The sequence below is a fragment of the Agelaius tricolor genome, unplaced genomic scaffold, assembly GCF_023055355.1.
Source record: "Agelaius tricolor isolate 1412-34295 unplaced genomic scaffold, bAgeTri1.0.p SCAF_49, whole genome shotgun sequence".
NCBI classification, from domain to species: Eukaryota; Metazoa; Chordata; class Aves; order Passeriformes; family Icteridae; genus Agelaius; species Agelaius tricolor.
The window spans coordinates 1,653,586-1,675,800 of record NW_027269309.1 but is presented as its reverse complement, the minus strand read 5'-3'; the positions used below and the strand labels follow the sequence as shown (position 1 = coordinate 1,675,800).

General features: G+C 52.2%; 1 protein-coding gene across 8 annotated transcripts in view; it reads right to left on the bottom strand.

Moving 5' to 3' along the window:
• DLGAP4 (DLG associated protein 4) overlaps positions 1–22,215 on the bottom strand; it is a 156,863-nt gene that overhangs the window by 4,693 nt on the left and 129,955 nt on the right. For all 8 annotated transcript variants that reach the window (XM_071455470.1, XM_071455472.1, XM_071455468.1 and 5 more), the window contains 3 exons: positions 3,506–3,867; positions 2,127–2,218; positions 1,291–1,700 (listed from right to left, as the gene is read on the bottom strand). In XM_071455470.1, the coding sequence (XP_071311571.1) occupies positions 1,291–1,700; positions 2,127–2,218; positions 3,506–3,867 (864 nt within the window). The remainder of the gene's footprint in view (positions 1–1,290; positions 1,701–2,126; positions 2,219–3,505; positions 3,868–22,215) is intronic.

The following is a 22,215-nucleotide window of genomic DNA, read 5'->3' as shown; positions in this document are numbered from 1 at the left end:
GAGTCCTGCTCCTGCTCTGCTGCTGCCCTGAGCCTGCTCAGCAGATCCTGGCTGGATGAGCACACCCTGGGCTCTCCCACCCACCAGGGCTGTGGTTACACAACCAAGCAGCCTGCTCCTGGCACACAGAACAATGCCATGCAGGTCTCGCTGTCTTTCCACTGCTCCTGGCACACAGAACAATGCCATGCAGGTCTCGCTGTCTTTCCACTGCTCCTGGCACACAGAACAATGCCATGCAGGTCTCGCTGTCTTTCCACTGCTCCTGGCACACAGAACAATGCCATGCAGGTCTCACTGTCTTTCCTTGCCACAGGTCAAGCCAGGCCAGCCCCAAGGCAGGGAGATTCCCTGCCAGGCAGCACCTCAGGGAATCAGATTAGGGATTAGCTCCTGGATACCCAGCAGTGACAGTGAGCTAAAACTGAGCCTCACCTTTGTTTCACCTTTCTCAGGTTTTAGAAACATCAAAACCAGGCTCCACACAAAGACCCTGCCTTTTGCAGCCTTGACTCCCACTCCTGTCACTCTGTATGCACCAGAGGCGTGATTCCCACTGCAAAAAGCCCAGGGGTTTTGCCAAGGCATTTGAAAATAGAGGAACAAGCCTAGCTGGGACTGAACCCCATAAAATCAACTGGCCTCTTGCTCCCTGTTCCATGCTTTTGGTGTACCCAGCACAAATTCAGTGATGCTTTCCCATGTGAGGAAACCTCTTCTTTGCTTTAAAAGACCAGTTCGCCAACTGAACTGAGCAAACAAGCTCCAGAGTTGTGTTCCTTCTGCCCCACTGCCAGCTAAGGTCTCCCCTGCCTGTTTGAGGGTAATGGGTGAGGCAGGGAGATATCCCACAGCCTCCCTAAAAGCTTTTTCCATTTGACCTTTTTTAAGATTAAACCAATTTAAGCTTTTAGCAGTTTTGAGTGGTCAGAAGTCACACCATGCCCTGTACATCTTTCATGCTGCATCACAGCATTATGTTGTACTCCATTTGCTACAGGAACTACATTACCCTTTCCAAGGAAAAAGCATTCCTCATCTCATCCTCATCTCCATGCTCTGGCTCTGTGGGCTGTCAGCAATTTCACAGAATGGTTTGGGAGGGAAGGGACCTTAGAGCTCATCTCATTCCATGGGCAGGGACACCTTTCACTAGACCAGGCTGCTCCAAGCCCTGTCCAACCTGGCCTCGGACACTTTCAGGGATGGGCCAGCCACAATTTAACTGACCCAATCCTCAGCTCCAACTCCTTCTTGAGGGAGGAGCTGCTGGGCGGGTTCCCCACCCACCTTCCTCAGAGAGATTGTTCTCTTTGGTCTCCTGGTCCATCTGGCGGCACCAGCCCTCCAGGCGCTCGGTCTCTGCCTGCAGCAGCTTCAGGAACCAGAAGCCATCCCGCCGGCAGGGCCCCGCCTGCGCCGGCTCCGACGGCGACGTGGAGGAGCTCTCGAGCCAGGGGTCAGGAGGAGGGAGAGAAGAAGGCTCCAGGGCCGGGTCGTTGTTTTCTCCATAGGAGAGGTTTCTCTTAATCTGTGAGGGCTTGGCTGGTTGCCTGGTGGAGGCATCAACACCAACAGAGTTGTTGTGCTGGGGGCACTCAGCGAGGCTTCTCTCAGATGATTTACAGCTGGAGTTATTGGGCTCCTGTGTGTCAGAGTCTGTGTCCTGTTTGGAGGACATGCTGCGAGAGTGGCTGTTTCTGCAGGGATCAAAAGCCATCGTTCAATAGGGCTCAGCCTGGCTGGCCTTCCACACCGACAGCAAAATCCATGGGCACAGCAGAGCCCCCCCTGCCCTCCTTACACACAGACACACCACACACTCACAATTACAAGGTTGCCTGCTTACTGCAGCCGGCCGTTCAGACGAGAGGCTGACGCATGACTATAATTACAGCCCGGAATTTTTTAATTTTTGATTTAATTTCAACCTCCCATTGATTTGGCTGTTAGAGAACAAATGCTTTAATGCTTTTTGCAGCGGGTGTGCACTGTGGAGGAAGAGTTATCCGTGGGCCCCATTCAACACCACTCACTGGCACAAAGCAGGGCAGAAGGTCTAAGCACAAGTGGGGGAGGCACCATTTAAAAGAAAAGGAAACTGCACAAGATTGTGTCTCACTTACCGCCACTCGTCCTCTACCTGTACCCCGATGGACTGGAATTTGGTGGCTGGTGGAGGAGGCTCCTCTTTTGCCACTGGCTGAAGGCAGTCAACCTTATTGAACAAAAAAAAATACAGACAAAAACAGACAGAAGAACTTGTGGCTGGAATCCACGTTAGTAGATAGACCAGGAGTGTGCACACACAGAGCATGCTGACACCACACGGGAGGGCTGGCTAAGGACAGGCATGAGGCTACTGCTCAGCTCTGCTCCCACCTCAGGAGCAGGGCTGTGTCCTGCCAGGCTGCTGCCACCACCTGTGCCAGGAGCCCTGGGCTCTGCATGGCTGTGCCTGTGGCATTCCACACAATCAGGCACCATGGCATCCAAGGGAGGACAGCAAGGTGATTGAGACTGACAGCAAAGCCTCTCTCCCAGGGATTGACACCCTCCATGGCTCTGGATAAGAGGGTTAGAAGGTTTTAGGAAAGAAATCCAGGTGACTTAAGAACCAGCTCAGAAAAGGAAAAGCAGTGGAAGGCAGTCAGCCTCTCCAGTGGATTTCCCTCCCCTTGCTGCCCCCTTTCAGGTGTTCTGTCCCACCAGCTTTGCTGAGAGCCCCTCACTGTCACCTGCACTGAGCTGGCCTTGCTGTAAAGCTGATGGAGAACTCGTTCAGCACACACAGAACAGCTCAAAGCTCAGACCCTGCACTTGGAGCTGCCCAAGCTCCCCTCTGCTGGTAACCAGCACCTGGGACAGAACCAGAGCTCACAGCCACCTGTGACTGAGAAACCCGTCCCAGAGGATGCATTCTGCTGACTAAATCACCAATTTACACTACTCACTGGGCTCTCATTTCACTGCTTTATCCACAACTCTTTTCCATCTATTCCCACAGTTAAATGCTTCCAGCAAGGGAAGCATCAACCTGCTGGGAACATGGGGTAGCAAGGAATTGCACCCTCCTGCCTGCAGCCCTGGGACCATTTGGCACTGCAGCAGCCCTTCCCACATGGACATCAAGGAGAAGGGCCCACCTCTCAGGGGAGAATTGTCCCTACAACCATGATGGACAAGAAGCAGACTGATTAGAAGCAACACAGAGTACAGGGCACAGGCAGAGCAGCAGCAAAAGGCCTCTTCAGAGGGACTCACCCAGTTAACATGGCCCCTCTGCTCTAGAAAACATTTCAAATTTGTACTGAAAGAGCTTAATCCTTTTGGGGCTGTTAAGGGAAAGTGCTGCTGTCTCTCACCCTGGGAACACAGGCAAGGCAGTGAGTGTCCCTTGCTATTCTAAGTGAGCTCAGATGCACACCTGGTCAAGCAAAGGCACATGCTAAATGGATGGGGCAAGGACATTCCTTGGGACAAAGGAGAACAAACTATTCCATACTTGTATTCCTATAGATGATAGCTTTCGTTTGGGGATATTCTCCACTTTAGGCTCTTCGTTAGTCAGAGTCCCTTTGTCACTTTTCAAAGTTGCATTTTTCTGAGGTAACTCTGGAGTGTCTCTGGCTGGAGTCACGACGCTGCCCCTGGTGACGCTGGGCGTCCTGGTGCTGTCCAAGCTGTCTGAGGAATTGCTGAGCCCCGACTGGCTGGTGACCTCACTCTTGTGGTCCTGGCTGTCCAGGTAGGTGTCCTGGGCTGACTCAGTGCTGCTCTGCACAGTGACAGAGATGAAGGGCTTGGACGTGGTCCGAGGTGGGACGGGAGGTGGAGTCTTTTTATATGCCACTAGGCATGATGAACCTGCAGGGACGGAGGGGGACAACGGAGAACGCAGGAGACAGATTGGAGGGAAGGAGATACAGTGGAAGAGAGAGAAAAAGCAGGTCAGTCACAACATCCAAGAGGAGCCTCCGAGCAGCAGCTGGAGGCAGAGGTGCAGAACCAGCCCACAGGCAGCAGCTCACGCTGGGGACCCACACCAAAGCATAGGGGAAGCGAAGGCAGAGCCAGAGCTAGCTTGCAAAAGAAGTCAAAAGGAATACCATGATGTGTGGAAATCTGGAAATGGAGAAGAGGGATAGAAAAGCCTCCCAAGAATGCTACAGGGTTTGGCAGGTGTAAGCTTCCACAGTGGGGAAATATTCTTTGGCTAAACCCTATGTTTTAGTGTCCTAGTACAGCCAAGTGTCTCAGCTCTTTGTCCCATCAGTTGACGAGTTTCAATGTCTGGATCAGGGTGATGTTTTTTCCTATAAAAATGGAAAGAAGCCATAAAAATTGTTAGATGTTGATGGCAGGAACACACATTTGAAGCCCCTGACAAGCCCATGCCAGAAGAAAAGGCATTATCTGGATGCAACAGCCCAAGAGTGGTGAGGCTGCTACTCCATGGCCCCAGATCCAAGTTGCAGCTCTGCTGGAGACGTGTGCCCAGCAGACACAGAACACACATATCCCACCTGTAGGGATAGATATGTGGCTGGCTGCACAAACCCAGACAGCAGCCACAGCCCCAACCTGCTCCTGTCTCTGGCTAGCCAGGATGGAAGTCCACCAGTGAAAATACATGTAAAATACAAGTAAAATCCATGTGGCTGCTGCAGCAGCCATGTTTAGGCTCTCAGTCTGCCCAGGATATACAAGCCCCTGAGGCCAAAGTCCCACTCCAGGTGCTGTGCATGCAGGACAGCTGCACTGGGCAGGGCATGGCCAAACACACTGAGCAGCCACCTTCCTACACACACCTGATCCCCTTTCCCCTCCTATCCACACACTCTCAGTCCTCCCCAAGTCACTAGACTCCCTTTCTAATCCTACCTCCACCTCTATCCTACCACTGGACTCCCTCTTCTTATCCCTCCTGCCATTAAGTCCTGTGCAATCCCAAGCTGGTTTTCACCTGCACCCCATAACACATCCCAGCCCTTGCCAGCAGTCTCCTTAGTCCCAGAGATCTGCAGTTACTCCCCACTCCACACCTGCCTCACCATTTCCAGCAGAGCCAGAGCCAGTTCTGAGCATCCCTGGGAGCCACATTCCCTGTGGGGCAATCAGAGCTGCCCCAGGAGCCTTACTGACACTACGTGGACATGCCTGCACTTACACATCCCATGATCTACCATATTAAGAGCTAAAGCTCCACTTCAAAGGAGGACCTAAAAGGGAGGAATCACAGAGGAGCAGGGCTGCCAACCCAGCTGTCTCCAGCCTGCATCTGCACAGGAGCTCAGAAAGCACCTAATGCATCCCAGTTTCCTCAAGCCACTACACCAAGTCCAGCACAAACTGAGCAGTGTCCTGATGGCAGAACCCACCACCCTCTGCCTCACAGGGGTGAGGGGTAACCACAGTCCCCCTGCCAGAGCTGCCTGATGTGGAGCATCACCTCCAGCAGCAATTCCTTGGCCCAGTCTCACGGCCTGACTCACACAGCCCATCTCAATGGAGCAGTGTAGGAGCAGCCTGACCAGAGCCATGGCAGGGGGCACTCCCTGGATCAGCTGTGCCTACACCCCAAAGCAACAGGTTACTCTGTTACTGCACCAGGGCTACAGCAGCCACTGGCCAGGGCAAGCCAGAGCCACCCCAGCTGGCAGAGCTGAAAGCATGGCATATGTCCCTTCAGTTAAATCCCTCCACATGGCCCTGCTCTGCTCCAGGCACAGTGCCCAGGGTGCCCTGCGACCCACAGCCCCTGTGCCACTGTCCGGCTTGGACAGCCCTTGGTGGCTTGGCTGGCACAGCCACAGGAGCCCAGCCCAGCTCCCCAGCTGCTGTGGGCACTGCCAGGGCTGGGGACAGGACACTGATGGCTCTTTGCCATAGAACAGCCTGGCCAGGCAGAACAAGGGGAGGGCACAGCAGCACAGAGCTTCTGGGGCAGATCAGTGGTGTCCAAGGCCAGGCAGCCAGACCCAAAGTCGTTGTCCACCTACCAACAGACAGCACAGACACTCTTTGTGCTGCTCTGCTAAAGGGGGAAACCACAGTACCCCCTTGGCACGTTCCTGGGATCCCTTTGTGCCACCTGGCTTGGCTGAAGGGCAGCGCAGGCTTTGCTGGAAGGGAAAGGCCCAGGAGCAACAAAACACACCCCTGTCCATGTATGTGTGCTCAAAGGGTTCACTGCCTGAGCTACTAAAGTAAGTCTAAGTAAGGCTCTAAGAAATATTGCAAATGACAAACACAAAAGGATCAGGAGCTTTGAACAACTGGGCATGCATTAGTTAGTGCAATTGCAAATTAACCCCACTGAAGCCCTCTGCAAATATAAAACAGGACTTCTGACTGCCCAGCAATCTCAGAAACCACACCTTAGAACGGGCTTCAAAAACCAAAGTCAGAACAAGCCCATCCAGAAGAGTCTGTCCTTGGCTCTCAGCACAACACTGAGCTAAGGGTCAGTGCTTCCTGCATCTGTGGCAGGAGACAAACCCTGAGGAAGACAAGAACATCCCAGTGCTTCCACAGGAGAAGCAGGGAGCATTCCCTCCTGGCTCTGAGGCCAATCCCACCGGTCAGGAGCATTCCAGTTGCTGACTTACCCCTCCAAAGGGCTACAGCTCAGCAGCCATGATCTGCTCTGGATTTGCTGAGGTTACTCACAGCTTGTGCTGCAATGTAGAACTACAATTCCTGTGGGCACTGGAGCAGGACCATCAGCTCAGTTTGCTTGGGAACATCATCCCTGCTCCAAAAAGTGTAATGGAAATCATGCTTAAGCTTCCAGTTTTGCAGCACTAGGCTTTTCCTGCTCACAGGATTTTCTGAGGCTTATTTCAGCAAGCAGGTGGAATTCACAGCATGCTGTGGATGATTGATTTTGGGGAGGAGGATGTTTGTTTATAATCTTTCTTCTGTAATTATTTTTAGAAAGCAGCATGCTTCCAAATGAGCACCTTGCACCTGCCCTCAGGGGCTTGGGTAATGGCCACAGATGCAGCCCTGGGCAGGGGAGCTGTTTGCAGAGCCTTACACTGGAGAGTCCTCTGCACCCTCAAAATCCAGCTGGGCATGCTGGGCTCCTCTCCCTCTCCTTCCAGAAGTGTTTGCTTCTTGGAAGACTAAAAGTAGAGTCACAAGAGAATGTGAAATCCAGCCCCAGTACCCCCACCAGGCTGGTACCTGCTCAGTACCTGGCAGCACCACCAGGGTCACAGCCAAGGTATTTGGGCTCAGATTTAAGCACCACAATTGCCCTCAAGTGTGTCTGGCCTCAAGTGCCAGTGCTCTGTTGCTATTGTTGATTCAGTACAGCCTGGTGACATTTCCAATCCTTCCACGAACTTCAAAGACCTTCTCAAACCATCTTTATTTTTGTTAAATCACCTCAAAGGCCCCAGCCAGAGTCAGCTGAGGAGGCAGAGTCAGCTGAGGAGCTCCCCTGCCCTCAAACATCAGGGCTGGCTGCTATCCCTATCCTGCTCCATGCATCCCCCTTTCCCCTCGGGAAGGGCTGGAGGAACAACCTCATTTCCTCACACAGAAAGCAGAACACTGAAATAATCTCTCCTACAAGGCAAGTTCATTTGCCTTTTAAATAAAACAGCCATAGAATAATCTTGCAGCAAATGGCATCAGTGGCATTATTCCCTTGGAGATCCCAGCTGCAGGGCTTTGGGCTGGCCTTTGCCACAGGGTGTCCTGGCTGGAAGGAGCTGCTTTGGGAGGCACTTTCCAACAGCAAAGGGAACTGGAACAGCTGCATTCCAAGTGACCTGACCTCTGATTTTCATCAGCTTCAGGAACACTTCAAGGTTGGAGCTGTAATGAACTGTAGGATGTTTTCTTTGTAGAGAGTCCAAGTGAAAATGAGCCCCAGGGACAATTCATACCCAAGACAATATGGACACATTGATTTTATGGGTCACAAGAATCACTTCAGACCTGATTGTTCTCCTTCTGCAGGTGAAGATACCTGTACCAGTTAGAGGCACTGCTAAGAAGCCTACTCAAATTTTGTTAGTCAAGAGGAAAATAATACAAGTTAGAAATCATAGAGGCTTGGGTTGGAGGGACCTTAAAGCTCATCTTTTTCCTACCTCTGCTATGGCAGGGACACCTTCCACTATCCCAGGTTGCTCCAAGCCCTGTCCAGCCTGGCCTTGAACACTGCCAGGGATGGAGCAGCCACAGCTTCTCTGGGCACCCTGTGCCAGGGCCTCATCACCCTCACAAAGATAATTTTTCCCCTAATATCTAACCTAAATCTCACCTTTTTAAAACAATTTCTGCTTGTTCTATTACTATCTGCCCATGTGAAAAATCACATGGCTCCCATGTATTTCCATCTAGACACAATGGGAAATGCCTGTGAAGTGCCACCTCCTGCTCTGACAGAATGAATGTCTTTAGAGAGCTGGAGGAGATTTAAAAGAAGTTTTATAGTGATTAAACAAAACTCCCAGAAAACAAAGTCAAGTGACTGCATTTGTTCACAGAGGCAGTTTATGGAAATGCTATAAAATACCTCAGTGCTTTCCCTTTGTGAATGTCAGTAGCAGTGATCTTTGAAAAACTAAAAATCTTACCTTGATACTACACTGAGTAAGAGACACACACGAGGGGCTGTGGGAGCCAGGATAGGGCTCTGGGCTCTCCTGCCCAGGGAAGAGCCCTCTCACCTGTTGTGACAGCCCTGCATAAACCCAGCCCAGACACCATGAGTACTTCTGAAGGAGGTCAGAGGAGAAACTCAACACTCCCCATCCTCAGCTTCCAGCCCCAGCATGGCTGGAATGGCAGCTGGGACAAGGGGACCACTGCAGGCCGGTCACTTCTCCCACCATGTTATCCTCTTGTTCCCAGGACAGGGCCAGGCCCTGGGCTCTGCCACCCTGAGCCCACAGGGACTGCAGAGGCAGGAGAAGCCCAGCAGGGTCAGGGAGCAGAGCAGAGGGCAGGAGGGATGCAGCAGGGACAGAGGAGAGCAGAGGGGCAGCAGGCTGGGGTCACACCCTGCCCCTCCAAGGCAGGAGTGTCACTCCAACCACTGCAGCTGTTCCCACCAGCAGCTACAGAAGATGAGCAGCCCTCACTCAGAATGACACCCCAGACACTTTTCCTAACCCATGGGAAGTGGCTATTTCCTCCTGAACAGCATCAATTCATTGGTGGGAAAAGCACAGAGAGGGGAGATGCCATTCCTGAGTACCCCTGCTCCCACAGAGGCTCCTCTGGGAGCAGCCTCCACCCAGCCCCACACTGCAGCTCCCCTGGCACAGCTGGTACCCCACGCTGCAGCTCCCCTGGCACAGCTGGTACCCCACGCTGCAGCTCCCCTGGCACAGCTGGTACCAGGCTTGCACACACTGCCTTTCAGCAATCTGGCATTTTGTTACACAGAGAAATAAGTTGTTAGCTTTAAGCAAATGGCCTCCTCCAAGCCCTCCCTGAGCAGGCAGAGAGGCTGTCCCAGCACTGTCAGACCTGTGCCAAGCACACGGCCATGGCTGGGAGAGGTTTGTTACCCATTGCTCCTGTTCAGACCACAGCACTCCTGCACACCCCAAAGGCTCTGCTGGCAGGACAGTATTTTATCATCCATGTATCCATCTGGCACTTGGTGTCAGGAAAAAAGGGACTGCCCTGCACTTGCCTGACCACTCCAAGTACAGCACGTTCCTGTGTATCACTGGAATGAAAGAACTGGACATATCTGCAGAAAAAGGACTTCAAACTCAAGGGAGCATCTCTCAAATGTTGCAATCAGAAGCAAATGCAGAAGCAAAGGCTCTCTCTGAACATCAGCTGTGTTTGTAGGCCAGCAGTAGAGCTCTCATCCAGAAATGCACCACAAAATGCTCTGTACAACCATTTGTGCTCTCTGATCAGCCATGACTGAGATGCCCTCAGTGAGAGCTGCAGCCCTGCTCACCTCAGAGCCACCCCACAGGGTGCCCAGGGGTGCCTGGGGCAGCCACAGGGGCACTCAGGGCTGCATGAGCCCCAGCAGCCAGCTCCAATCACAGATCCAACCACAGACCCAGTCCCTGTACTTTGGGAGGGAACATTTCACCAGAGAAGGAAAGGCTGAGGGCTGTGAACTCTTTACATGAGGGACTTTGGATTTTTCAATGATTAAGCATCATGGAGATGCTCCAATTTGGAATTCCTGAGCACAGAAACGATAATAAGCACTGATATACTGAGAGCTATTACACTGGGAAGGCAAAGCAGGCTGCTTTTTTTATTAAAAAAAGCCACTTGTAGAAGGTCACCAATTTAAAAGCGGCATGAAGCAACAGAAGACATACCCCAAGAATGCTGGGGTTAAAAATAAGGTACCTCACTGCTGGCTCCTGACAGATCTGGCCAGCCCTCCTTTCAGCAGAGCCTGCTGCAGAGTCAGCAGGGACACAGCAGATGCTGCAGGGGACACCAGGCACAGGCACTCCCAAAGGCAGCTGCAGCAGCTGACACTGGGGCTGCTGTGTGTGCCACAGGAGACACTGGCATTTCTCCCCACCCTCCCCAAAGCCATTGTCAGGGGTTTTTAAGCGAGTTGAAGCCATGGTGAGCAGCTCCACCCTGCTCCAACCACACATCCAGCAAGTGTCCCTTCTGTCCTGCGGGCTCAGACAGGTCTCCAACCCAGCCAGCACAGGGCAGCAGCCCAAAGGAGCATTCCCTGCCTCTCCCTGCCCCAGGTGAATTCATCAACAACCAGCAAGGCCCCCAAGCCCAACCATTCTGCCTCAAGGAGTCACCAGGTGGGAGGAGAAAAGCCATGAGCTGGTGCCAGGAGGAGCAGCCTGCATCTCTGGGTGGGGATGCCTCATCCCAGGGATGGGTGCCCTGCCAGCTCAGTGCCCATTTAGTGCTGGCACACACTTCTTCCACAGAGGGGCTGGGATAAGGTGTGGTTTCTGAAGCTCCTCTGCTCTGTGCTGGGCCCCAGGATGGGCTGATCCCCCTCAAAAACACCCACTAATGAGGGCTGAGGCCTTTCACACCCAAGAGGTGAAGCAGCACAGACAGTGGAGCCCTGGCATCTCTGGTCAGCACCACACTCCTGCTGTGCACCCAGCCCAGGATCCCACACTGTCCTGCAGCACCTGCACTGTCCAGGTGGGCACAAGAGAGTCACCAGTGCCTCCTCCTGCTGCCACATCCTGCCTGGCTCCTCCAGCACAGCCAGGGCTGCCAGAGGAGCTGAGAGCCCAGCCAGGCAGGCCTGGAGCTCAGTCCTGGTGGCCAGGCACAGCCCTGCACACGGGCACCCTGCAGCACAGCAGGGTGGGCAGAGGCCATGCAGGCAGGGCCAGTGGAATTCTGATCTCATGCAGGTTTTGTAGGAGCACAAAGCTCCAGGCAACAGGAGCTCAGCTGGGCTTTAAGGCCACCCCATTCCTACCTGCTGGCCTTTGTGCAGAGGATGCAGAAATGGGGTCCCACAGTATTAAGGAGCACCAAGTTGTGAGAGACTTGCTGCATCACCCACAGCCTGTTTGTTTGCTACAGACTCCTCTTCCTCACTCCAGGCCTTCCTCACTCACAGCTCCAGAGGGCTCTGAGCCCTGGCAGCACAGGGGGAGGGAGCAGGTCCCTGGCTGCAGCAGTGGGGATGTCAGGATGGAGGGGTTGGAACCTTTCTGTGCACACAACTGGAACATGGGAGAACACAGAGAACCCACACTGCTGCTTTTCCTGCCTCTGCAGAAGGCAAGGAAGCCCTGCAGACACCCTGCCTACACATCCGCACTGAACAGCCTCAGCAGTCCTCTTCAGAGGGCCATCAGGAAGGGCTCAGCTCTGAACCATCTGTGCCACAGAGCATTTCCAGAGAGAGCAGGCACTTCCATCAGCCCCTGGCACTGGAACAGGGCACATGGACCTTCCTGCAGCCAGGGGCAGGTAAGAGAATGCAGGACTGGACAGACTGGAGCACACAGCACCTCACGGAGCCTGCCCAGCAGCTCAGCACCCACCACTCCCAGGAGATACCAGACCTACATGGAGCACAGCTTAAGGACCACGTGTCAGCCACAAGCTCCTCAGACAGTGAGACAAGCTGTGCTGAAAGGTGCTGCCACAACAAGAGCAATCCTTTCTGCTGAGGCACTGAAGCATCATCCACTTCACCTGCCTGATGCAGGGTCCTGTGCCTGCAGCATCTCATCCAGATGTGGCAAATAAAGCTCAACAGCACAAGGAAGTGTCCACTGGACTCAAGCACACACACAGGTGGTCAGTGCAGCAGCACAAGCACACAGTGCCCAGGGCAGCTCGAACAGCATGAGCCAGCAGCTCAGAGACAAGAGGGACCTGCTAGCACAACAAGAGAGGGAAAACACAACTGAAGATATGTAGAGATTTGCATTCCAGAGAGTATTTCCCAGGAGTGGCACTTATTGCAGGCAGGCTCCATCCCTCCTTGCTTTTAAACACTTTTAAACACTTTCTAAACATTGAGTGGCAGTCCCAAAATGTCGGTTCTGTCACTCTGGAGCTGCAGGGTCTGTTCTGCCAACTGCACTCTGAGCTTTGTGTCTGGGCTGGTTTGGGCTCTGCAGGCTTGAGTGTCTCTAGGATGTGCCAGACCATGGAACCAGGCAGAGAGGGGAAGGGAACTGGGTGCCACAGGATTCCTGTCCCACAGCAGTGACCAGCCCCTGTGTCCCTCTCCCTGTTAATTGCTGCCCTTTCTGCAAGGTTTGCTCAGGGTTATCCAGCACAGACATGGAATTAGGGCATAAATGTGAACCAGACAGGAATTAGCCAGTGCCACCAGGTCACAGGCTGCTCCCCTATCCCTCCTCCACGTGGGATGGTTTCCAGCTGCTCTGCAAAGCAGCAAACTGCAGGGAGGAGGGGATGCTTTGGGAGGGTCCATGTAAGGAATGATGGCAAATCCTCCATGCACCCAGTACTGCAGCCACTCCTAGGTGCACCAAGGGTATCAGCATTAATCATCCATGTTTAGTGCAATTAGGGAGGTCTTGTTAGTTTTTCTCTAAGCTAGCAGTTTCTAGAATCTCCTGCAGAAGTAAATTCCACCAGCTAATGATGCACTGCATGAAATATCCTCTCCCTTCACCATCACTTCACTTCAAGCACTGCCACATCACTTGGAGGATGGCATATGTGGATGCTTTTAACTCACGTCCCTGCCACTGCAGAAGTCCAGGGAATCTCAACACACCTCCTCAAAGTCACAGCCAGTCAAAATCCATATGGCCAGAAATGGCTGGAAACCATGGCAAACCAAATCTCTTCTTATCTGTGTCAGAGCTCAGCAGTTGAAACAAGCTATTTTAGGTTATGCTGATTGCTGAAGCCCAAATCCAGTCACTCCCAAGCATCTGCTCACGTGTCACAGGAGACACATCTCAAGCTCTCCATGCACAGGCAGCGAGATGCACCTTGAGCACAACAATAAGTGCAATATCCCAGGTGCTGCCATCTCAGAAAGGTGAGTGTGCCAGTCCAGCAGGGCTGAACAGCACTGAGACTCCCCACACGCCTCCCTCTCAGCCCAGGCACCTCCCCCAGCCCACCAGGAACCTCTGCCCAGGACTTTGTGACAGCGCCAGGAACAGGAGTTGCTCCCCCTACAGCAGAATCACCCCCAAAGCTGTGGGACAACCCAGCCCGCAGAGGGGTCCACAGAAGGTTTTGCAAACACTGCCCCGCTGCTGAAGCATTATTGGCACATTCCCACTTATGGACAGTCCTGGAAGCAGGGTGGAGGGGTCACCATCATTTGAAGTGTGCCACTAAACACTGTTCACAGAAGAGCTGGCCAAGAGGGTGCTGAAAACACTGATGGCAGCCAGCAGCTTGTCAGCACAGAGTGTGATAACAGGAACAGGCCTGTGCTGATGGCAGCAATCACTGAGCTCCCCAGCACAAATGGGGCTCCCAGGGAATAGCTGCATCCCCCAGAACATAAGTAACCAACAATCCTGCAGCCCACCTAAAATTCTGAGAAATTGCCACCATCACTGCCAACAAAACCACCCTCAAGGTAAGAATTAATTTCTCCATCACTTTGTTCAGCATCAGGGTTTTTATCACCGTTTTCAGTTACTGTATCCCAAATTTTACCTGATGCAGGAAATCTGCTACTCTCCCTTGCTCACAGGAAGATATTCCACTGTTTTAGGCAAGGACAAGCATTTAGTGATGCCACCAGAGGAGGAGCAGAGGTGGTTTTCCCAGGACATTATGAAAAACCTTCCCTCCCCACACCCAGATGACGAGGGATTCTTTGCAAGCTGAAAACAAACCCCACCCTGTAGCCATAGGGCCAGGGAAAGCACACGTGTCAGCAGCTGAGGAGACAGCACTGAACAAACTGCACCTGGGACATGGGAAGGCATCAGGCTGGATTCATCTCACAGTGCAAAATTCCAGCCTTTAGTCAACACTCTTTCCACTTGGACAGTGGCTGTCAGGCAGCCAGCACCCAAGATTTACATCTCCTAAGCTACAATCATCAAGAGGCTTTAATAGCCAGATTCAGTTGAAGCTATTTCCTCCCTTAAGTATGTACAAACCAAGATGTGGCAACATTATGCTAATAGTGAAGAATCAAAGTCAAAATTGCTGGGAAACTTCTGTTGGCTGAGGCACAGGACAAGCTTTGCATGTTAGAGAAAGCTACTCCATATTCTATTTCATTGTTTAACATGGCATTATCCATAAGATTAAAAAAAAAATCACATGAACAAGCACAGAAAAGACTGTAGCAGGCTGCTCCCTCTCCATTAGCATTAAATTTGACAGTGGTTCAGCTGTTGCAGCACAGTCTGGTCTGATCTGGAGAGGAAGGGAAGTCCTCAGACTCGGAGCAGACAATTAAGCAAATACTCCAACCTTTTATTCCCTTTGGTAGGGTGCTAGGAAGCTTTGGAAAGCTGTGCTCATTGCTTGGATTGCCCAGGGCTCCCAGCTGAACTAACCATGGACCCTGCAGAGCACAGAGCTCTGTGCTGGTGACAGAGGCACACAGGAGCAGAGCCATGTGTCCCCAGTGCCACTGCTCATACTGCTCTCCCAGAGGCCAAGAGTCCCCAGCTCTGAGTACCTGAGAATTCCAAGTGTCAAAAGCAGTCCCTGAACAATGGATGCCCCAAGGGAGGGGGTATCTGGAGCAAACCCAGCACTTTCTGCAATATTTCTGCAATAGCTCATTTCAGGAATTGAGCAGGATTGACAAGAGGAGCCACTGTGCAACTCCAGCTCTGAAATCAGAGAGCACAACAGACCCCAGGCCTGCACACAGAGCCTTCTTCTGGGGCTCCAGTACCTGTGACCTACAAAGCTCCCAGCCACCACCACGTCCTCATCTTCACAGCTCGCTCTGCTTTTCCTGCAGGCTCCAAAGCACCACATTCCTGCTTCAAGAGTCCCCAGAAGCTTTCAAGTTCAGAGCCCAGACCACCACTTAGCCACAAGTATGGGTAGCAGGTCTGGATTCAGGGGTGCAGGACCTGTTTGCCCACAGCCCAGCCCCTCCAGCCTGCAGAACCTGCCATGAAGGAATGCCAAGGATCTGAGACTTTGCTAGGAAAGGGACACAAGGGAGAGGCCAGAGCCCAGCTCTGCCCAGCACATCCAGTGAACAGACTCAGTTCTAGCCCACAGAGCTGAAGGCACTGCCTTAGTCATGCTGTTCCCGTGGCACTGGGACCTATTCCCTTCTGTCCCCTGTCTGGAATTCAGGATGTGACAATGACTCCCTGGCCTTCCAAGGAGGGTTATCAGTAAAGCCCAGCCTCCAGCAACAGCATTAAACATCACCAGAGCACTCCCTGCTGCTTTCAGGAACCTGCTCACTGTGGAACAGACCATTCTTCTGCCTTGGCAGTTATTGCCAAAAGCCTTCTTGGCTTCATTTCCCACCTTGCTTATATTTATTCCTGTTTCCAAATGAGTGATCTCCTCTCTCTCCACTCCTTTCAACTTAGCAGTTGTGTAACTCCAGCTACAAAATAAAAACCATCCACACCAAATTCAGAAATCTCAGGGTGTTCTGCAGGATATTCCAAAAAGCTTCCTCCCAGGAAGCTTTTCTCCTTCCTCCCTTCACCTGTAAACACCAAATACCAACCAGCAGGTGAAGAGAGGCATTTTGGCTTTTCCTGATCAGTGGCTCAGCACTGGTAGAGGGTGAATGGCAGGATAGGGATCATGTAACAAGTGATTTAGAGTGGCTTAAGGAAGGTGATGAGAATGATCCAGACAGATCATGTTTTGAAGGTGCTCCTGAAAGAGACAGTTAACCAGAGGTGTCTTTGGAAGAAGCCACTCCTTGCTCAAGCACAGCAATGGGACCTTCCCACAAAACAGTGCTCACTTGGTCTCCCAGAGCCTGCTGGAAAACACACCAGCCCAGCTATTCCATAGTCCAAGGAGCTCTAAACAGATCAAGAGCAGCCTTGAAAGAAGCCTATCCACAATGCCCCTCTTCCTGCTCATCTGCAGCACTCCCTCCCAGCATGTTCCAGGTGCTCTTAGGCACCTGCACCCACAGCAGGCACCACAAGGAGCACTGGGGTTCTCAGGAATGCAAAGCCCCTGCTTTGGCAGTTCTGAAGTGACCTAACCAGGAAGCACAGTGGGGCCACAGCAAAAATGTGGGATCTGCTGGACTCAGTTTAACAGAAAACATCAGTCCAAGGGACATTGCAGATAGGAATTTATGGGGCTCTGCTTACAGGTCTGCAGAGTTACAGCCCTGCCCAAAAGCTGTCTGCCAGCCTTTGAAGGCACTGAGAGGTTCAGCAGGCTGGTGATGTTCTAACCATGTCCATACCCATCCCTTCCCCTGCTCCCAGCCCAGGTCCCAGGCAGCTCCTGCTCCAAAGCACACAGGGCAAGTTCCTCCTGCAAGGGCAGATGGAGGCAACAAATCAAACTGCTCCTTGCAGACACCTCCTCACCCAACCAAGGCCATAATGGTTTTGGAAAGAACCAGCTCAAGATTTCTAAAACTTGACTACTAAGAGCTACACACCAAGGAAAAGATGGTGCCATCAGTTCTCCAGGAAAAATCCCATCTCTACACTTCTCTGAAAATCCCAGCCAAACTGCAAAGATTGCCCAAGGCTGCAGTTATTCCTCCACTTGGCCATCTCCCCACACTTGGCCTGGGAACAATTTTAGACTTGGAATGCATTACTGCATTCAAGCAGCCACTCCTTGTCATGCCAGTTGTCCAACCCCCAGACCAGCTGGAGGATGAAATTCCTAGGAACAGTGACATGCCAATCTTTGGATGCAGGGCTTTCCAGGGCAGCCACCAGCTCAGCCTCTGCTGTGCTCAGCTCCAAGGCATTGCTGAGAACAGCTCCTGTGGCCTCCCAGGACAGACTGACTGTGTCAGCTACTTGGGGTGAGTCCAGCAAGTGCTTTCACCTGAAGTGGCCTTGTGAAATAAGAGCCACCAGCCAAAAATAACCCAACAGTGAGCACCAACAGAGCCCCAGAGCAGCACTGAGCTTGTGGGATACGAGGGTGGCAGCAAGGAGCAGGTCTCCAACTGCCTGCTCAAGGGGCTTGTTTGCCAGGAGGAATCCTCCATCAGACTATGGCAAAATGCTCCAGAACATGGTGCCACTGTGGGGGCACATGGCTGGGAAGGACAGAAGGACACTGCTCTGCCCTTGTCACTGCAGGGGGAAGCACAGAGCCTATCCAGGCAGGACTCTCAGCACACACAGTGGGTCCCAGTGTCACCTGTACAAGGGCTTGGAGTCACTTCTAATGTCTGGGACACCACATTGGGAAACAAACCCACTGTATCCCTGCTGCTACATTTTCCTGGAAAGCACTTTCAAGGAAACATCGGGTTGTTTATGTAGCAGAGGCCCAGTTTCAGAGGAAGAGCTGCCCAGTCAAGTTTCTTGGATCTGGGCCCTGCAGAAGCCTCAAGACAGGCACAGCAGATACTGACTGAAGATGAAGGTCAGTGGAACAGCATGACTCCACCAGACAATTCCTCTGTAGGGCTCTGGCAGCCAGGCAGGACCAACACTGTGAACTTGCTGTCAGCAAGAGACTGATCCAGCAGGGAGAAGTGCAGTGCTGGAAAGAGAGAGGGGTTAAACTCTCACTGCAGCCCAGGTTACTGGAGACCTGCAGCTCATACTGCAGGAATAACTGTCCTCCTCAATACACCTAAAAAAGTCTGCTCTCAGCTCTGTCACTGTATGATAGCAAGTGAAAAAAAGTCCTTTATCCAACATCCTTTCCAAAGCCAAAACCAGCCACAAATGCTTTTGAAGATAAATCAATGGTAAACTGAAGGCGGCAAAGAAGTGGGACATCAATGAATAAGAGCATTAATTTTCACATCTGACTTCTCTTGTTTCCAATGGCACAGAGCTGGTGAAGAGCTGGCAGATCTTGGACCCCAGTCAGAGGGGGCTGGTGCACCCCAGAAACGTGTGGGGCCCAAAGCCCTGCTGCCCTGCTGCCACTGCCCCACAGGGCCCCCACACTGCTGCTGGGTGGGGCTCCACCTGCTCCAGGGGCATCCCAAACCCACTGGAGGTGCCAGCTGCTCTGGGATTAGCCTCTTGTGGCCTTTCAGGGAGGCACAGCAGCTTTGCCAGCCCTTCCCACAGTGGCCATTCTCCAGATGCTATGGCTGGTGCCCCCAGCAGCACCATCACACCAACAAATCCTGTTCTCAGGGGTGTTTCTATTCCTGTCCCAGACATGCAGCAGACACAGGATGCCTATGAGATGACAGCAGACAAGCTTCATACCTACAAGCCCAAGGCTTGAGATGGGGAAGACAGCTCTGCATTAAAGCAGCCACAGGCAAAAAAACCCAACAACCCCCTTTCAGCAAGAGATTCAATACTAGTCTTTAGCTGTAACTATGACACACAGCCCAGCTGAGGAAACAGAACAGCAACACATTATTTTGGATACTGCTTTGTAAACAGATGTGTGGCCAGTTATCTAATTGTGGGAACATGGACGGGAGTAGGCTTGGAGGGAGCAGCAGAGCACTTGCAGGGTTATTTCACTGCAAGCTCACAGCAGTTTACATCATCTCCATCAGGAAATTTCCATGGACTGCAATGTCAGCAGCTTTGCTGCAACATGCCCGGGAGAATGTGTGAGGTGCCACCTCCCTTGGGTACCACAGGACCGTCCCCTCCTACTCTGGCCACTTACAGACACAACTGAGGAGACAGTTACAGGAGGTATTTCCTCAGCTAATTGCTAATTACATTAATTGGCAAGATGTCTGACTCAGCTGCTCTAGAGCCTGGTGGAAGCTGGGCCTCCTTCTCCCTGTAGCAGGAATGCCTTATCCATAGGGACAGGGTGTGACAGCAGTGAGTCACCTCAGCCACAGCAGGCCACCACAACTGGTGCCAGCACAGCGTCCTGACTGCAGGAGGATGTGTCTGCCCTGGCAGCTCCCAGCAGGCAGGCAGTGCTGGCAGGGCTCCAGCACCAACACAGGTGTTCTGCACAAGGTAACACAGCCAGCATTCCTGTGATGGCATCCATGGACAGAGGACAGCAGCCAGAACCGCTGAGCTCAAAGGAAAAATGGACAAAATAGCCCAGGATTGGGGTGGCACAACACAGAACATAGAACTGTGCTTGCACTCTGCCCTGCCACACAGTGTCACAGCCACAGGGACAGCAGCAGAGCTGGGAACAGCAGAGCCAGGGCCCTTTTGCTCCCACCTGCACCTGACTCCCCTCAGTGCTGAGCAGCCCCTGCCCACGCCCAGGTGCCAGATGGACACACAACCCCATCCCACTGTGGGGCCATGGGGGGCTCAGGTCTGAGCTCTGTTAACATCCCACTCATGAGGGACAGAAGATCCAGGTAACTTCTGGTTTCTCTAGGTCTGGAACCCAACCAAGCATGCTCCAATTTAAAATACAAATATCAGTACTAGGTTAAGTATCTAAGTCAAATATCAGTGTTAGGTTAAGTACCAGCTGTCCTGAAAGCCAGGATGGCATCCCATATCCAGCACAGCCTCTCAGGCTGCTGTCTGGCAGGACATGTGCCTGGCACAACACAACAGAGTCTTCCCCAGGACTGTTCAGCTGGAGTGTTTCAGAAGAGCTCCCTGTTCAGAACTCAGGGACACAGTTCAGTGCTATGGCAGGGCTGAAGGAAACATCTCAATACAACTCTGCTGGGAGTTTTGGCCAAGCTGGTAAATCTCCCACAGGAGCACCAGTGCATGCCAGTTCTGCAGGCACAGATATGCACACAGCATTTCTGGGAGTGGCCAAGAATGGACTGGACACTGAGTACCCCCTTCTAAACTAACAGCACTCTGGAATTGTCTTACAGACTTCAGTCTGAGCTTTCTCTTTGCTCGCTTCTGCTGTGATTTTGTAGCACAAACATGATTTTAACAAACAATTTTAACAGGGTCTGAATTCACATGATGGCTGGAAGCCTTGCCTTAACAGGCTGCCTTTTCTTCCTTCAGCTGCATCCCAGGACACCTGTGCCCTACCTCCTCAATACATAGAGCACTCTGAACACAGAGGAAGGCACAACAGCACTTCCTAAAGCTAGAGGGGCTCTTGTGAGCAAATGATCCTGCACTTCCTCATCCAGGCTGTTATCAGAGAAATAATGCTCTCAGGAATCTAAGCAGAGAACTGCTTTATGGTTTGATTCAGCAGCCCCTGCCAGAATGAAGCACTGTGCTTTAGGCTTTGGTTCTTGCACACCAGATGCCAGGAGTTTCAAAACCCTCAAGTTATTTAGATTTCCCCATTCACCATATGTTCTCTGTAAGGGTCAGAACAATCCTTAGTTACTGTTAGGTGTAAGAGCCATAAAGTGCAAAGAGCAATGCCAAGGAACAATAATTGCTTCTGCAGTGTGGAAGCTCTCAGCCTGGCTGTGGCAGGTTTCAGTCAGACTTTGTCCTGCCATGTCCCACTGGGATCCCCCTGGATGAGGGATGTTGACCTGCTGGCTCCCTGAAGGTACCAGGGAACAAGAAGACAAACTGAGCAAACAAGAAGGCTCAACCTGAAACTCTGGAGAGAGAGCACACCACAAAAATCCCCAAACCACTACTAAGTGTAGGTTTCCCTCCATTAAGATGACCCATCCCTGCTCCCCTTCCAGCCAGTAAGTACTGTGGGATCTCTGTGCAGCCCACCAAGGTGAGCAACAAGCACCTGCTGCCCCTCAAGACCAGAAACAACCACAACACCAGCACACACCGTGTAAAGCAGCTGCACTCTGAGGAGCAGGTGCAGAGCTGGAACCACAGCACTTGAAGAGTCATTTCCCATAGGAGAACATGGGCCCAGATTTTCATGCCTTGGTGCCTAACAGGATATCAGGCAGCAGTTCAGAGGTGTTAAGCACTATGCTTTATCAATACCAGAAAAATCAGACCTCCCAAGCAGAAACTCCTTACTAAGGAAATTCACTTGCTTGTCTTACCAGTGAGAGTTCACCATAAAGCCAGCTAAGAAGTTTTATTAATAAATCTCACCTGCAAGAGGAAAAATGAGTTCTACCTTCAGTTTTTAGTTGCTGGAACATACAGAAACTGTGCAGAGACCAGAGTTGCCATATGCACAAGTTCCACTACAGAACATGCAGAGTTCCCCCTTCAGCAGCTCTGTGCTGGACTATTTCCTTCCTACAATTCTGACTGTAGCTACTTGAAAACCCCAACTCTGACCTTCCCCACTTAGAGATGGAGGAAAACAGCAACCAAGAGTTCAGAACTGCAGTCAGTGCTTGCCAGCAAGAGAACTCCACTGGCAGCCTTCCAAGCCTGTGCACTGGACCTCGACGTGTTACACAAGGCCAGCTCCAAATCCAGGCAGCCAGAAGCACCATGGTCCAAGAGCAGGGCCAGGTCTGGCAGGAATCAGCTGTGATGCAAATGGATGGCTCAGAGAACCTCAGCACAAGAGGCCAATTGAACAGCAGCCATGACCCCTTCAAATAAAGAAATCTGCTGGTAACCTGAAGCCAAGTGCACAGAGAGAATGTGCAGAACAGCTGAGCTCAGGTGTGCCCACGGTGCAGCACAGCACACACAGGTATTCCCAAACCAGGACAGACCAGCCTCCTCCTGAATCCATCCCCTCTCCAGGAAAACCTCAAAGGACTTGGAAAACCTGGGCACGGGGTTATGGCTTCTGGAGTTTACTGAGAATCCCAGGAAGCTCTGG